Genomic DNA, 17487 nt, shown 5'->3' on the forward strand with positions numbered 1-17487 from the left:
TTCAGCTCAAGGCGAGCGCTCTACCACTTGAGCTACAGCGCCACTTCCAGTTTTCTGGTGGTTTATTGGAGATAGGAGTCTCACGGTCTCTCCTGCCCGGGCTGGCTTTGAACCGTGATCCTCAGATCTCAGCCTCCTGAGTAGCTAGGATTACAGGCGTGAGCCACCAGCGCCCGGCTCGACAAGTAGACTTTAATAGAAGGTGCACCTTCACCTGGTTCTTGTTCCCTCCCTATTCTAATTCACTCAATCCCTACTAGGTATTTTCTGGAAAGCTCTGCTTAAAGCAATCACATGCACCCAAATTCCTGTCGCAGGCTTCTAGACCTGATTATGAGTGTTGCCACAAACCTTACAATCTGTTGGCTCCAGAAAGCCAACTTTTACATGTCCTTGCTGGTATGTGCTTTTTTTTTTTTCAATCTTGGGGCTTGAACACAGGGTCAGTGCTCAGGCTGTTTTATCTAAAGGCTAGCACTCTACCACTTGAGCCACAGCACCACTTCTGTTTTTTTCTGTGTATGTGGTACTGAGGAATCACCCAGGGTTTCATGCATGCTAGGCAAACACTCTACCACTAAGCCACATTCCCAGTCCCAGAATTTTCTTTCTCTCTTTCTCTTTCTTTCTTTCTTCCTTCCTTTCTTTCTTTTTTGGGGGTCAGTCATGGGGCCTGAACTCTGGGCCTGGGCACTGTCCCTCAGCTCTTCAGCTCAAGGCTAGCGCTCTACCATTTGAGCCACAGCACCACTTCCGGCTTTTTTCTTTTTGCTTATGTGGTGCTGGGGAATAGAACCCAGGGCCTCAGGCATGCAAGGCAAGCACTCTACCACTGAGCCACCTTTCCAGCCCCTCTTTCTTTCTTTCTTTCTTTGTCTTTCTTTCTGTCTTTTTTTTGCCAGTCCTGAGGCTTGAACTCAGGGCCTGGGCACTGTCCATGATCTTGTTTTTTTTTTGCTCAAGGCTAGAACTCTACCACTTGACCCACAGTGCCCCTTATGGCGTTTTCGTTTATGTGGTACTAAGGAATCAAATCCAGGGCTTCATGCATGCTAGGTAAGCATTCCATCATTAAGCCACATTTCCAGCCCCTTGAATTTTTTTCTTAGTGTTAGCTGGGTTCAGTTCATGTTCTTCCTACTTATGTTGTTATCTCCGGGGTTTATCCTTTATACATACCCACTGCCTATCCAGAACCAGGTTCTTCCTACATTTTCTCTCTCGGGAAGTGTGAAACTGACTCATTCCTCTCTATCCTTATTGCTCAACTTCTGTTTACCATTGAGTTGTCATGAATCATCTTATGAACTGCTATAAACTCATTCTGATCTGACGTGGTTTGCCGTAACTACACCTCAATGAATGCTTGGGAAATGCTTTCTAACTCAGTTTAATAAGAACCTAAATTAAATCTACAAATAATGTATTGATAACTATAATACCTCTGAAAATAAATACCAATATTAACTAAATGTCAGAGTTTAAGTAAAAAGTTTAATTTTTCTTACTTTTCCTGGGTGACCCAATTGATGACTAAATCAAGCCGTTTTTCAGATAATCCGCATTTGATTCCTTCCAGGGTTAGCTCCTTATTAATAGGACGTTTGAAAGCATGACTTGTGCTGAATATTGCCTCAAAAAATGAGAGTAATGGAAGAGTCCTTCCTCTAATTTTTCCAACCTCTACAGAAAGAAAAGCTTTGAGTCAAACACACCCAAGAAATGGTTTCCTCTTTATTTCATATTACTACTTTCATCTCTTTGCATTTCCTAAGCCTTTAATAATACATATAAATAAAACCTTATACTCTTAGATAATAACTATCACTATCTATCTATGCCAAGTGAGATGGAGGCAGAAATCTAGAAGCCAAGGGAAGCCAAGACTTTTTGACGGTCACCGAAGCTAAAGCTTCTTTGGAGCTAATCTGTATCTAGCTTATTTTACTTAACACAATGTCCTCCCTGTAGTTGCAAATAGCAGCATCTACTCTCACAAGGCTGAGTAATATTTCACTGCATATATACATAACAGATGTTCTTTGGCTACAAAATTAGGATCCTTGAAATGAGATTATGTTGTGATTAAAAAAAGAGAGAGAGAAGCTGACAGATCCAGGATTGCATAGGGTTTGACTTGGAATAGACAGAAGTATGGTCCTGGGCAGCAACAAGACCTAGTGGGTCCCTACAATCTGGGTCAGAAGGAGGGGCATGTTACATGTTTAGGACAAAAATCACTTCATCCAGGCCAGACTATAGCTCTTGGAAAGCAGATAAATCTTTATTTCTTGATGGCCACTAGAGTTTCATTTTTTCCTTGCCAGTAGCAGGAAAACCCTGAGCTTGCTTGCTAACGTAAAGTGTACTACCACTTGAGTCATTTCTTCAATATGGCTTTTTGCTGGTTAATTGAAGTAGGATTCTAATGAGTTTTCCTGCCTGGGCTGACTTTGAACCATGATCCTCAAACCTAAGCTTCCTGAGCAGCTAGGATTACTGGTGTGAGCCACCAGCACTGAGCTACCACTCTGACTCTTAGTAAATTCATTCACACCTCTCATACCAGCTGAAACCAGTGGACCTAACAATCTATATCCTTTCTATGAACTATTACTCATCAATAGAAGGGAATGAACTATTGCCAGATCGAACAACATGAATTTAAAAGTATTTATGCCTGAGTACACAACGCCAGTCAAAAAGGAATGCCTACTGAATGATCTTACTCATATAAAATTATAGAAAATACAAACTAGTCTGCTGTGACCAAAAACAGACCTGTACTTGGCTGAGGACTATGGAAGGAAAGGCTGGGGTGGCAGAGGGTAATAAAGAGGGTCATGGTGAGGGAGCCGTGGGGTAGTGGATGGGAATGGAGAGAGAGTAGAGAAAGTAGAAAGTAGAATGATGGCAAGGATAGGAGGGATAATGTCGAAACATCACATTGTTTAAATGTGTACAATTTAGGTTGGGAACATAGCTCAGAGGTGTACCATCTATGAAGCCGTAGGTTCCACCTCCAGTAATACAAAAAAAAATAAGTATAGCATTAGTTGTATGCATGTCATTTTACCAAAAGAAAGTTATTGTTTAAAATGTGATAGGACAGCCAGGTCCAGTGGCTCACACCTATAATCCTAGATACTCAGGAGGCTGAGATCTGAGGATCACAGTTCAAAGCCAGCCTGGGGAGCAGGAAAGTCGGTGAAACTCTTATCTCAGTTACTACCAGAAAACTGGAAGTGGTGCTGTGACTCAAGTTCAGGGCCACAGTTCAAGCCCCGCGACTAACAACAGCAGCAACAAAAATGTGTTAGGGCTTATCAAATCCTACTGTCTTAAGAGTTCACTCTTAGCTTCTGTAATTCCATTTTGCTTTTGTGACTCCAGCTTAAAGGACTGCACCCCCACCCGTGAGACTAGTTCCTTATAGTTTGACATTTAAAGATATATGGAGCCCTTGTTCTGTTTCTCTTTCTAGGTAACAATCATAGTAACCGGTCATAGAAATGATCATGGTAAGGGGTCATGTTGCCCTTCTTGGGTTCGCTTACAGCATTGTCTAAGCTTCTGTAACTTCACACTTGGCTTGCACCTGCAGGAAAAAAACATTAGGGGCTTTCCACCCCTGAATAAATAAGGAGATGGGTTTTCTGCTTTAAAGTGGGCCATGAGATCAGGCTTGGCACTGCACTTTTGAGCACCTGATTGCCCAATGTAGTTCCAGCCAGTAATAAAGACTTTCTATTGGCTATACTCTACGTCTATGTGGTCTCTCCTGGTGGTCTTCCTCACAACAAAGAGAATGTGGAGTACAATTGACAATAGTGAATACATGAGTACTAACATGTTTCCCGCACGTTTCTATATACTGAAATAGTTCATAATTTGATTTAGAAAATCTAATCAAATCCCTTAATGTTATAGCTAAGGAACTAGTAATGGTAGAGACAGGATTGTGGGCTGGACTGTTAGCCCCCCAGGTTGTAATTCCATTCTATCAAAGAAAAACAAAGTAAATGTTGCATATATTTTTAAGATTCCGAGAGAAATGCTTGGATGCTTACCCTTAAATTTATTCATTGAACCAATGTTCTGGAGGATTCTCCGAGGACTGCTTGCCGCAAAAGAAGCTGCCATTTCATATTCACCTAGTGAGATTAATTCATTGAACCTACAGCCATTCCGTTTTGTAATGTGTTATGATGGTACACAAAAAAAAGGAAAACTGATTAGAAATGTCTAATAAAAACCAATTGTAATTAGATTTATTCATCTGCAAGATGTTCACTCTTCTCTAATACTCCAGTGTTTGTTTTGTCTGATTAAAATATTGTCACTTGCCAGCTGACTTTGAACCTGATCCTGTACTTTATCCCTTACAGGAAATCATAGCAAATGAGAACTTGAAGTGAATTTACAATAAACCCTGGTTTGGGGTCTGCTTTTTGGCTCACCATCAGAGCAAATTAGGGTAATCTACTTAGAAGCTCAATCTACAAAAAACAGTCATTGAATGTAGATGCAGCCAAAGTAGAAATCAAGAAGTGTTCTTGGTATTTAGAAGTCTATATTTCTCTGCTAAGGCACCGGCCCCACAACTAAATATTAGACTAACACAGGACCTATAATGGTTAACTTTAGTCTCTACACTACTCCCTATGGCATAGGTCTTCAAATAAGCCCTTGCCTTGCAACGAGTAAAACTGTGGCAAACAGGTTTAATAAGTAGTATTGCAAATAAATAGGAACACAAAGGGGGAAGACTGAAGTCATATTAAGTAAAATATATAAAACTTTTACTCTTCACATTTTTTCTCTCATGAAAACTAGTAGGCTTAGAGAAGTATCATACAATGTAAGAAAATACAAATGGGTCATCTTTACCCATTTCTCTGTAACATGATAACAAGGAATTCAGCAGGTAAAATCTGTTCAGATTATAAGAATAATGATACTGCATATTAGCCTATGGTATTTGAATTAACTTTTAAAGAAAACAATCATAGATCTCTTATACCTCTAGTAAATGCTATGTATATGTACAAGTGAGAAATAAATCACTTTCATATGTCATAAGATGGAAATATTGAGAGAAAAAAGTAATGAATTGGCTAGGATAAACTGAATCAAGAAATCTCTCTCTCTCTCTCTCTCTTTCTTTCTCTGACAGTCCTGGGTCTTGAACTTGTGGCCTGGGCATTATTCTTGAGCTTCTTTTTTCTCAAGGCTAGCACTCTACCACTTGAGCCATAACTCCACTTTCAGCTTTTTTGTAATTTATTGGAGATAAGAGTCTCACGGACTCTCCTGCCTGGCCTGTCTTAAAACCAAAGTCCTCAGATCTCAGCCTCCTAAGTAACCAGGATTACAAGCATGAGCCACCAGCACTGAGCTAAGAAAGAATTCTTTTGCTGGGCATTGGTGGCTTACTCCTGTGATCTATGAAAAAGTAAAATAAAGTTCTAGCTTCATTTCTAACTTGTTAACTTGGATGCTTTTTTTTCTTTTTCTTTTTTTGCCAGTCCTGGGGCTTGAACTCAGTGCCTGGGCACTGGCCTGGGCACTGTTCCTGAGCTTCTTTTGCTCAAGGCTAGCACTCTACCACTTGAGCCACAGTGCCACTTCTGGCTTTTTCTGTTGGTGTGGTACTGAGGAATCGAACCCAGGGCTTCATGCATGCTAGGCAAGCATTCTATCACTAAGCAACATTCCCAACCCTGAATACTTTTTTCAAAATGCAAAATCTCAAGACTCTGGATCATTGAGGTACTGAATAAATAGTAAATGTTGCTACTTAAGTATGGGAAATCAAAGTATTTAAAATGTTTGCCTTTCAATGTAGTAAAGCATAATTTCAGCTTCTTTTGCCTTGCTTAGACTGTCTTCAAAAAGTTCATCAGCTACAATTTCTTCAACTGTAAATATTGGGAGAAAAAAACACCGTAAGACATTGGTTGTTCATCTATAGAAAATAAACATGTTTATTGCTTTGGTTTCAAACAGCATCAACCTCTTCCTAAACTGAGTGACCTCCCTGGACTTTTCTATTATTTTCAAGTACATTTTCAGGTATTTTCTGTTTGGCTCATTATGTCTATGCTTTAGCAGCTATCTGTCAGTTGCTAAAAGAAGAAATCCAAAGGGCAACAGGGAACTATCAGAAGTAAGTATATTTTTGCCAGTTTTTTTTTTTGTTGTTGTTCTTGGTTGTGGTGGTCATGGGGCTTGAACTCAAGGCCTGGGCCCTGTCCCTGAGCTCTTTTGCTCACTATCACTCTATCACTTTGAGCCACAGCTTTACTTCTGGTTTTCTGGTGGCTAATTGGTGTTAAGAGTCTCACAGACTTTCCTACCTGTGCTGGCTTTGAACCACAATCCTCAGATCTCAGCCTCTTATTACAGGCATAAGCCACCAGCACCCAGCCTATTTTTTCACTTCTTTTTTGTGGGGGAGGGTCTGGTCGTGGGGCCTGAACTCTGGGACCTGGGCGCTGTCCCTCAGCTCTTCAACTCAAGGTTAGTGCTCTACCACTTGAGCCACAACACCACTTCCGGCTTTTTTCTTTTTCTTTTTACTTATGTGGTGCTGAGGAATCAAACCCAGGGCCTACGGTCTACCACTGAGTCACCTTCCCAGCCCTTTTTTCACTTTCTTTAAACTCAACTTAGAAACCTCATTCTTTAAGCTTTCGGGGGAAATTGACTTTAATTGTTTGTGCTATTAAAATATTAAAGGACCCAAGTTACTAGATCGAGTGAGATAACCAAACTAAGAGCTGAAATTAACAAGATAGAGACTAAGAAAACTATAAATAAAATTAATAAAACAAATTGACAGACCTCTGGCAAGATTAACGAAAAAAAGAAGAGAGGAGACCCAAATCATCAAGATCAGAGATGCCACAGGAAAAATTACAACAAACATCCAAGACATCCAAACAATTATAAAGAACTATTTTCAGGATCTATACTCACTAGGAAAACCTAGCAGAAACGGATGAATATTTAGAGAAATACAAATTGCCCAAACTGAATCAAGAAGAAATAAGTCAATTAAATAAGCCAATAACTTACAATGAGATAGAGGAAACAATCAGAAGTCTTCCAACAAAGAAAAGCCCACGACCAGATTGATTCACTATGGAATTCTATAAGACTTTTAAACAGGAACTAATAATACCTATACTCCTCAAGCTCTTCTGAGATATAGAAACAGAGGGAGCAATCCCGAACTCATTCTATGAAGCCAATATCACACATCCCCAAACCAGGCAAAGATCCAACAAAAAAAAAGATGATGAATCTCCTTGATGAACACAGATGTAAAGCTCTTCAATAAAATGTTAGCCAACAGAATCCAGAAAGTATTTTTAAAAAATACATTATGATCAAGTAGGCTTTATCCTAGAGATGCAGGGATAGTTTAACATACATAAATCAATAAATGTAATCCATCACATCAACAGACCCAAGGTCAAGAACCACATGATTATCTCCATTGATGTGGAAAAGGCTTTTAATAAAATACAACATCCATTCATGTTAAAAGCTCTGGAGAAAATAGGAATAGAAGGAACATTCCTTAAAACAATAAAAGCCATATATGATAGACCAATAGCCAATATTATACTAAACAGGGAAAAACTACAACCAATTCTCCTAAAAGCAGGAACAAGGCAAGGATGCCCACTCTCTCCACTCCTCTTCAATATAGTCCTGGAATCCTTAGCGAGAGCAATAAGGCAATAAAAGTACATTACAGGAATCTGCATAGAGAAGGAAGAAATTAAACTATCGCTATTTGCAGATGATATTATACCTTAACAATCCCAAAAACTCCACTCCCAAACTCCTAGAGCTTATAAACCACTTCAACAAAGTAGCAAATAAATCAGTTGCCTTTCTGTACACCTACAATGTACAAGCAGAAAGGAAAATCAAGGAAACAACCCCATTTACAATAACCTCAAAAAATTAACCTCCTTTATAAAGATGTAAAGAAACTATTTAATGAAAACTATAAAAGCCTAAAGAGAGAAATCACACCAGGACACCAGGAAATGGAAAGACCTTCCATGTTCTTGGTGAGGCAGAATTAATATTCTGAAAATGGCCATTCTGCTAAAAATGATAAACAAATTCAATGCAATTCCCATCAAAATCCCAATTATTTTCTTTACTAAAATAGAGAAAACTATCCAAAAATTCATATGGAACAATAAAAGACTAGAATAGCCAAAGCAATTCTAGGCAAAAGAAACGATGTGGAAGGGATCACAATACCAGATTTCAAGCTCTACTATAGAGCCATAACAATAAAGACAACTTGATACTGGCACAAAAACAGACCCCAAGACCAATGGAACAGATTGGAAGATCCAGAACTAAAACCACATACCTATAGTTAGCTGATATTTGACAAAGAAGCCAAAGACATAGAATGGAAGGAAGAAGCACAGCCTCTTCAACTATTGGTGCTGGGAAAACTGGGCGGCCACATGCAGAAATCTAGGATCCTAGCTGCCACCATGCACTAACATCAACTCAAAATGGATTAAAAACCTTAACATCAAACCTGAAACTCTGAAACTACTGCAGGACAGAGTAGGAAAGACACTTGAACTTATAGGCACAGAGTCCCAAGGTCACAACAAATTGGAGACTCGACAAATGGAACTACCTTAAAATATAAAGCTTCTGCACAGCTAAAGACATAGCTACCGAATTAGAAAGACAGCCAACTAATTGGGAAAAAGTATTTACCAGACAATATATCCAGTATATACAGGGAACTCAAGAAACTAATCCCTCCCAAATCTAACAAACCAATCACGAAATGGGTAAGGGAGCTAAAGAGAGACTTCTCAGAAGAGATAAAATGGCAAAGAAACACATGAGGAAATGTTCATCATCCCTGACTGTAAAGGAAATGCAAATAAAAACAACCCTGAGATACCACCTTACCCCAGTCAGAATGGCCCACATCTAAAGTCAGCCAACGACAAATGCTGGCAGGGATGTGGAGAAAGAGGAACCCTATTGCACTGTTGGTGGGAATGTACACTAATATAATCACTTAGGAAAGCAGTCTGGAGGCACCTCAGAAAGCTAAATACAGAGTTCCCTTAATGATCCAGCCATACCACTCCTAGGCATCTACCCTGAGCAACAGGAATCAGGATACAAGGACACACACAACCCTCATGTTCATTTCAGCACTGTTCACAATAGCCAGGACAGATGCCCCACTACAAATGAATGGATACAAAAATTGTGGTACCTATACGCAATGGAATATTATACAACCGTTAGAAAGGACAAAATAACGGCATTCACAGGGAAATGGATGGAACTAGAAAAAATCATTTTGAGCAAGGTAAGTCAAGAGCAGACAGACAAACAGCACATGGTCTCACTGATATATGGATGTTAAATCCAAAATGCAAGGAGATATGACAACGTAAACAAGACTTGAGAAACAAAGGACCTCCACTCATTTTGTCGTATTACAGAGGGAAACAGGGGAAAATATACAACAGAGGAGCATAGGATATTGATAAAATGAACTAAACAGCCGGACACTAGTGGCTCAGGTCTGTAATCCCAGCTACTCAGGAGGCTGAGATCTGAGGATCACAGTTCAAAGCCAGCTCAGGCAAGGAAAGTCTCCAAGACTCTTATCTCCAACAAACCACTAGAAAACTGGAAATGACACTGTGGCTCAAGTGGTAGAGTGCCAGCCTTGAGCTGAAGAGCTCATGGACAGCACCCAGGCCTAGAATGAAAGCCCACAATTGACAAAAAAAAAAAAAGAATTAAACAACTCAAGGGTAGCAGTGGGAAGGAGGAAATGAGAGGGAAAGAGGGAACAGCTTACATTAAGTAAAAGGAAAGAAATGTACATATCACCCCATGTGGAAGAAATAATTGTATTGTCAAAGCTCATAGAATTCACAAACGTTATAGACCATGATAATGACAATTTGGCTTGTGAAGGTTAAAATGTGTTTGTGACTTTAACTAAGTATCACTATCTCACATACTGTGAAATTTATGCAATCACTTAATCTCAATAAAGCATTATAAAAATAAATAAAAATAGTATAGCAAGGGATACGGGATATGCTAGGGCTCCTTGGCACAGGTCAAAACTTCCTAAATAATGATCCAGAAATACAACAAATAAATGAGATTGCATTAAACTGAAGAGCTTTTGCATGGTAGAGGATATAGCTAGCAAGATCAATAGAAAGCCCACGGATTGGGAGAAGATCTTCACTAGCTATATAACAGAAAAGGGCCTTACGTCAAAAATATACATAGAGCTCAAAAAATTACATCCCCCCCAATAAAAAATCCCCAAAGAAACAACCATCCCATTAATAAGTAGCCTAAAGAATTAAAAAGAGGCTTCTCAGGAGAGGAAATAAGAATGGCCAATAGACACAGGAAGAAATATTCATCTCTGGCCATAAACGAAATACAAATCAAAATCACATTGAGATTCCACCTCATCCCAGTTAGAATGGCTATTATCAAGAAAACAAATAATAGTAGATGCTGGCGGGGATGTGGCCAAAAGGGAATGTTACTACACTGTTGATGGGAATACAAACTGGTTCAACCACTCTGGAAAACCATATGGAGTTTCCTTAAAAGATTAAATGTAGAGCTGGGAAGGTGGCTCAGTGGTAGAGCACTTGCCTTGCATGCATGAGGCCCTGGGTTCTATTCCTCAGCACCACATAAGCAAAAAGAAAAAAGCTGGAAGTGGCGCTATGGCTCAAGTGGTAGAGGGCTAGCCTTGAGCTGAAGAGCTGAGGGACAGCGCCCAGGCCCAGAGTTTAGGCCCCATGACCGGACCCCCCCCCCCAAAAAAAAGACTAAATGTAGAACTCTCCTATGATCCAGCAATTCCACTCCTGGGTGTTTATCCAAATGATCACAAACAAGACCACACTAAAGCTACTAGCACAAATGGGTGTGCCCGGACCCCTGGAGGCAGTGGCAGGCACTTGGCTGATAGGTTACTCTCAGTCTAGTGCCTGGGACTGGGAATTTCCTGAGGATCTGCCCCCTGCACTGACCTATTTAGGACCCAACCAGCCTAGCCTCAAAGAGGATGCCACATGTGTGTGTGATGGTGCCCTGTGTCCTGTCCCCTGGCTCGTCTCCAGTCATCATTGCATCACAATTCAGCTCTCCACTGGAGCCAAATTGGTTTGTTGGTATTGATTTTGTTATTTCTTTCCTCTTTAGCATGTTTCCTGGCTGTGTTATGTGTATTTGCATGCTGCAGGCCTTTGCAGCTGTTAACTGTATAATAAAGACTCCAATAATTTTTCTACATTAAAAAAAAAGCTACCAGCCCAACTATGTTCACTGCAGCATTACTTACCATAACTCTGTGTGTGTGTGTGTGTGTGTGTGTGTGTGTGTGTGTGTGTGTGAATTCTATGCTTCCATCAGAAAGAATGACAGTGTCCCATTTGTAAGGAAATGGAAAGACTTGGAAAAAGTCATATTAAGTGAAGTAAGCCAGCCTCAAAGAAACATAGGCTCCATGAGGTTTCCCTCATTTGTAATAATTAGGATAGTTGTAGTAGAGGAGCACAATAGCTCAATAGCTATGTACATATGACCATATAAAATGATGCTAATCGAAATGAACTCCAAGATATGGATAAATAAGAGGGATTTTTGTTGTTGATGCTGTTGTTTTTAATGTACTGTATGAAGTTCTTTCTTTTTTTCCCCTTTGGTTTATCCCCTGTTGTCACTGTTTTTGATTCTGGTACCCTGTGTCTTATATGTATGTTTATCTGATTTGGGGAAGGGAAGGGGAATAACAAAATGGTGAAACAAAGACAAAGAATGAACCAATGCAACAGCAATACTCACAAGATACTAGGTTGGAAATGAACTTAAAACTTGTGGGGAGGGAGAAAAGGGGGAGGGATAATGGGAGAAAACGAGGGAGAGGATAACAGTTCGACAAGAAATGTACTCATTACCTGACTTATGTAACTGTACCCCTCTGTACATCACCTCTACAACAAAATTAAATTAAATTAAAAAATACAGATGAACTGCCCTGTATTTCGATGGTTTCCTGAACTTGTTCCACGATCTCTTGAAATGAGATACTCCTATCAGACGCCAACCATACAGTCAGTGCATGTGAAATAATCTGTAGTCTTTGATAACTACGAAGATAAAAAAAAAATCAATGACATACCAAGCCTAAAATCAAGTGGTGCAATAGTAAAGTAAGCATAAATTAACGCTTCACATTTTGAAAACATATAATCAACTTCCATACCGAAACTGTAATTTTTTGTTCAGATTTTCTGCCTCATCTCGTCGTTTTAATAACATAATCATTTCCTCATCTAAATCAGCCTTTTTCTGAGCTGGTATATATTTTATCAGCATAGTTTGTTTGATGTCTTCATATTTATCTTTAAGCTGTTTCATATATTTACCAAGAGCTTCTAGATTGAAAGAGTCTTGGATATCCATGCCTATAAGAAAGGAAACAATAAGGCCAGCCATGTGCCCATGTGTCAAACAATGTTCTTAGCAAGATAGGTTTACTGTACTATAAAAGTAATTTTGTTTATTTATTTATTTTTTTGTCGGTCATGGGGCTTGAACTCTGGGCCTGGGCGCTGTCCTTCAGCTCTTCAGCTCAAGGCGAGCGCTCTACCACTTGAGCTACAGCACCACTTCTGGTTTTCTGGTGGTTTATTGGAGATAGGAGTCTCATGGTCTCTCCTGCCCGGGCTGGCTTTGAACTGCGATCCTCAGATCTCAGCCTCCTGAGTAGCTAGGATTACAGGCGTGGGCCACCAGCACCCGGCTTATAAAAGTAATTTTGAAATAGTAATACAGACTTTTTTTCCTGTTGTGCATGCTAAGAAAGCACTCTACTGCTTGAGCTATGCCTCCAGTCCTTTAGATTTTGTTTTTTTTTTTTCAGTAAAAGTCTCACTGCTATCTTTACCTAGTCTGGCATTATATTTGCACTTCTCAGATGGTTTGGATTACAGATACATATCACCAGGCCCATGCCAGGCATGGTAGCATCTACTTGTAGCTTATTGAACTTAAGTAGAAGTTGCATAAAGTGGGTACAGTAGATCACACATGCAACCCTAGCTATTATGAAAGCAGAGATCATGAAGATCATGATCCTGAGCCAGCCCAAGCAAAAAGTTTATGAGACCCTTTCTTAATCAACAGAGTAGTACAGTGACAAGCACCTGTCATTCCAGCTATGTAGGAAGCTTAAATAGAAGGATCACAGCCCAGGCTCTCCAGATAAGTAAAATGGCCTGCAAGTCTGGCTAAAGTAGTAGAGCATTCAAGCATGAGGCCCTGAGATCCACATCCCAATAACTCAAAAGTAGAAGAATTAAGAAACTGTAAATGCCTAGGGTTTTAAATAACTCAGTCAGATTGATCACTGTAAGAACACACAACTTTAGCTTCAGAAAAATTTTCCTAATGACCTCATCAACATAGCCTGAAAACACCTAAAGACTGCTATTCTATAACACCAAGATTCTCCATCTAGTGACTTTTTAAAAATATTTATCCGTAACCAAATTTTCCATTACTTTATCATAGTTAACTCCTGGATAATCAGTTTATTTTTTCCAACACAAAATTATAATGCTTGCCAAATCTTCAGTCATCTCTCCTCTTACCACCACCTTGTGTTCATTATTCATAACATACACAACTTCAAATGTCTTCCTTTCATATCCAGACCAACTGCTGACTTTAAGACACAGCTCAAAACTTCTCTCTTCCAACCCACTTCCCAGATTAATCCCATTGTATTTTAATTAAAAATATTACTTTGAATCTTTCCAGCATTTAGTAAATTTGTTACTTTCTCTGTACTTACTCATATTATCTTACTTGGACTTTGCTAATCACAATTATTTTTTGTGCCAATACTGGGGCTTGACCTCAGAGCCTGGAGCACTCACATGGCTTTTTCACTCAAAGCTGGTGTTCTACCTCTTGAGCCATACCTCCAGACCCAGCATTATGTGGTGAACTGGAAATAAAAGTCTCAAAGACTTCTCTTCCTGAGTAGCTTCAAACCTCTATCCTCAAATCTCTGCCTCCTGAGTGGCTAGGATTATAGGCTTGAGCCAACAGTGGCTAGCTGCTAATCATAATTTCTTTATATGAAAGTGAATCTATTCCATATTTTTATCAAATACATGATCATTCAAATTTTGTTGCAATTCTCTAGTATGGAGTAACTCTTTATAAGGCATAGCTTCTTTTATTCTGGCTTCCCAGAATTTTCAGTGATTGATTCTACCTCAAGATAAACAGTAACATGATAATCTTTAAGTTCTACATATTAGTATTTATTTTCAAAGTCTGTTTCCTCCAGAATATTTCCAATTCCGTCCACCATTCATATGGATATAAATCATATGAATCTCTCGAATCTTGAATGAATTCTAGGATATATTCTAGTTTCTTTCAAATGTAACAAGTATTAAAGATATACAATTAGTGGACACTAATATCAACATCAGTAGTATTTATCAAATATAACGCACTAAAGTTTTGCATACATATGCCAGTAGAGTACATCAGAATAACCAGAACATAATAAAACACTGACTGTTGAACTCAGTCACTAGGATTCTGACACATTAAATGTGTGATAATGCCAAAGAATGTGCTTTTCCATACAGTTCCCAGTTGATAGTGATGCTGATACTGACACAAGAACCATACTTGAGAGTACACATTATACTTTATGTAACCCAGTCTGACTGAGTTCCAGTCTGGAATGATTTTTTTGGGATGGTTTTACTGTTGTTTCATTCCCTAGAACTGTGATTAAGTTTGCTTCTATACCACTGGAAGATGTATACATAGCCACATATTTAGTACCTGTATGACAGGTACTAAATTGGAAATACTTCCATGCATTGAATGTCTTTAAAATATTTTAAACAGAATTCAGTACCTGGAATCATTTTTGAAGGATCTTTGGAGAAAGAACAATACTTTACTTTTTTCTTCTCATACTCGGCCCTAAGCGCTTTGATTTCATCTATTTGCAATTGAATCATCAAGGAATTCTTTTCAATCACCTTCATTCTGAAAAACAAAGGATTTCTTACATTTTTTTCAATTAATTTAATTCTTAAATCATAAGAATAAACAGGTTAAATCATTGCTTTATCTTGGCTAATTTTCATTTCAAACCACTATATACTAGGTAGAAATTTTTTAATGCCCTGAAAGGGTTAATGGATCTCACAAATAGAGAACAATTTTCTTTCAGGGCATTAATAAAATTTAATACTGATTTTTAGCCTCTTTGGAAATCCATTTTAAGCATAATCTGCCCCCTCCCCACACACAGTCTTTTCCTTGGCCAAAAATTACTTTTGCAATTTAAAATTTATTTTTGTAAATCATTGCACAGTTTGCAGTGCAGTGACTACAAACTTGGTGATTGAACTAGCTACTCAAAATGTTGAGATCTGAGGATTATGGTTTGAAGCCAGCCATGGCAGGAAAGTCCATGAGATTCTTATTTCCAATTAAGAAGTAGCACTGTGGCTCAAAGTGGTAGACCTTGAGCAAAAGAGCTCAGGGACAGTGCCCAGACCCTAAGTTCAAGCCCCACAATTGATAATATATATACTTGGTGATTGAAAACAACAGAAATTCATTCTTTCACCTTTCTGGAGGCCAGAACTAGACCACAATCAAAATGACTTAAGGGGTGGCCTTCCCTGGAAACTCTAGGGGAGAATCAGTTCCTGTGGGGGGTGCAAGAACTCCACGGCTGCTGAACTTCCGCTGCCAGTCTCATGGCCTTCTCCACTGCCTGTGTCACTGGTTCCTCTGTCTCTTTTGCAGATGTTTATTTGTGCTAGGGCACATCTGGACAGATTCCCTGCCTCAAAGCCTCAGTTTATTACATCCACAAAGAAGGTAAACAGTCACAGCTCACAGCTACTGGAGGCTGAGTCTGAAGTATTATCTTTATCTTATTTTCTCTTCTATTTTATTTTTTATTTTTATTGGTTGTGGGGCATGAACTCTGGGCCTGGGCACTGTCCCTGCACTCTCCAGCTCAAGGCAAGTGCTCTACTGCTTGGGCCACAGGGCCACTTCTGGTTTTCTTAGTGGTTTATTGGAGATAAGTCTCACAGACTTTCCTGCCTAGGGTGGCTTCGAACCACGATCCTCAGGTCTCAGCCTCCTGAGTAGCTAGGATTACAGGAGTGAGCCACCAGCACCTGGCTTCTCTTCTCTTTTAGAGCTGTGATTAGATAGGATCTTCTCACTCTGTCTTTCATCTTTTATAATAGCTTTATTGCTATGATACACATAATTTGAAATCCACCCTTGCAAATTGTATAACTCAGTGAATTTTAGTATTCAAAACATTGTCCACTCATCACCTCCATTTTATTCCAGAACATATCATCACCCCCAAAATAAGCCTTGAACTCATCAGAAGACTGGTGAGTAGAAAGTAATTTTCTCTGCAGTCTCTAGGAACTGACAGTTAATTTCTGGTATATTCTACTATGGTGTGGCCGTGTATCATCATAGCTTTGTGTGAGGAGGGTTTCCCACTGGACAACAACCCATCTGGCTTTTGTGTGTGTGTGTGTGTGTGTGTGAGTGTGAGGATTGAACTGGGCCTGAGCGCGGTTCCTGTGCTTTTGCTCAAGATAGCCCTCTACTACTTTGAGCTACAGTTCAACTTCTGGTTTTCTAGGGGTTAACTGGAGCTCAAAGTCTGACAGACTTTTCTGCCATGGCTGGCTTCTAACCATAATCCTCAAATCTCAGCCTCCTGGGCAGGTAAGATTACAGGCATGAGCCACCAGCGCCTGGGTAAGCGTTACTTTTTATTCTGCATCACACAGAAAACTAAAACTGAAGACCTTTGGAGGCTAGGGAGGTGAGTTGAGACAGGGTCTTGCTATGGTGCAGGCTGGCCTCAAACTTGCGATTCTCCTACCTCAGACACTCAAGTGCTGGGATAACAGGTCTACAAGGACTGTGCTACCAGCCATTCTTTTTTATTTGTCAATCATAGGGCATGAACTCTGGGCCTGGGCGCTGTCTCTCAGCTCTTCAGCTCAAGGCTGGTGCCCTACCACTGGAGCCATAGCACCACTTCCAGCTTTTTTTTTTTTTCTTCTGCTTATGTGGTGCTGATGAATAGAACCCATGGCCTCATGCATACAAGGCAAGCGCTCTACCACTGAGCCACCTTCCCAGGCCCCCACGTCTTTCTTTTAAAAGCTGCTCAGGCAGCTTTAGTGACGCTTTTGACTACATTAGCATTCAGAAAGGTATTTTTTTTGAGGAGGGGAGGGGTCCGGTCATGGGGCCTGAACTCTGGGCCTGGGTGCTGTCCCTCAGCTCTTCAGCTCAAGGCTAGCACTCTACCACTTGAGCCACAGCGCC

At 39.8% G+C, this 17487-nt stretch overlaps 1 protein-coding gene across 2 annotated transcripts in view; it reads right to left on the bottom strand.

Moving 5' to 3' along the window:
- The window catches only part of Clhc1 (clathrin heavy chain linker domain containing 1), a 36023-nt gene that overhangs the window by 11430 nt on the left and 7106 nt on the right, over positions 1–17487 (bottom strand). For both annotated transcript variants that reach the window (XM_013017995.1, XM_013017996.1), the window contains 6 exons: positions 15014–15147; positions 12329–12530; positions 12100–12212; positions 5837–5921; positions 4071–4177; positions 1509–1683 (listed from right to left, as the gene is read on the bottom strand). In XM_013017995.1, coding sequence (XP_012873449.1) covers positions 1509–1683; positions 4071–4177; positions 5837–5921; positions 12100–12212; positions 12329–12530; positions 15014–15147 — 816 coding nt within the window. The remainder of the gene's footprint in view (positions 1–1508; positions 1684–4070; positions 4178–5836; positions 5922–12099; positions 12213–12328; positions 12531–15013; positions 15148–17487) is intronic.

The sequence above is a fragment of the Dipodomys ordii genome, unplaced genomic scaffold, assembly GCF_000151885.1.
Source record: "Dipodomys ordii isolate 6190 unplaced genomic scaffold, Dord_2.0 Scaffold37, whole genome shotgun sequence".
Classification (NCBI taxonomy): Eukaryota; Metazoa; Chordata; class Mammalia; order Rodentia; family Heteromyidae; genus Dipodomys; species Dipodomys ordii.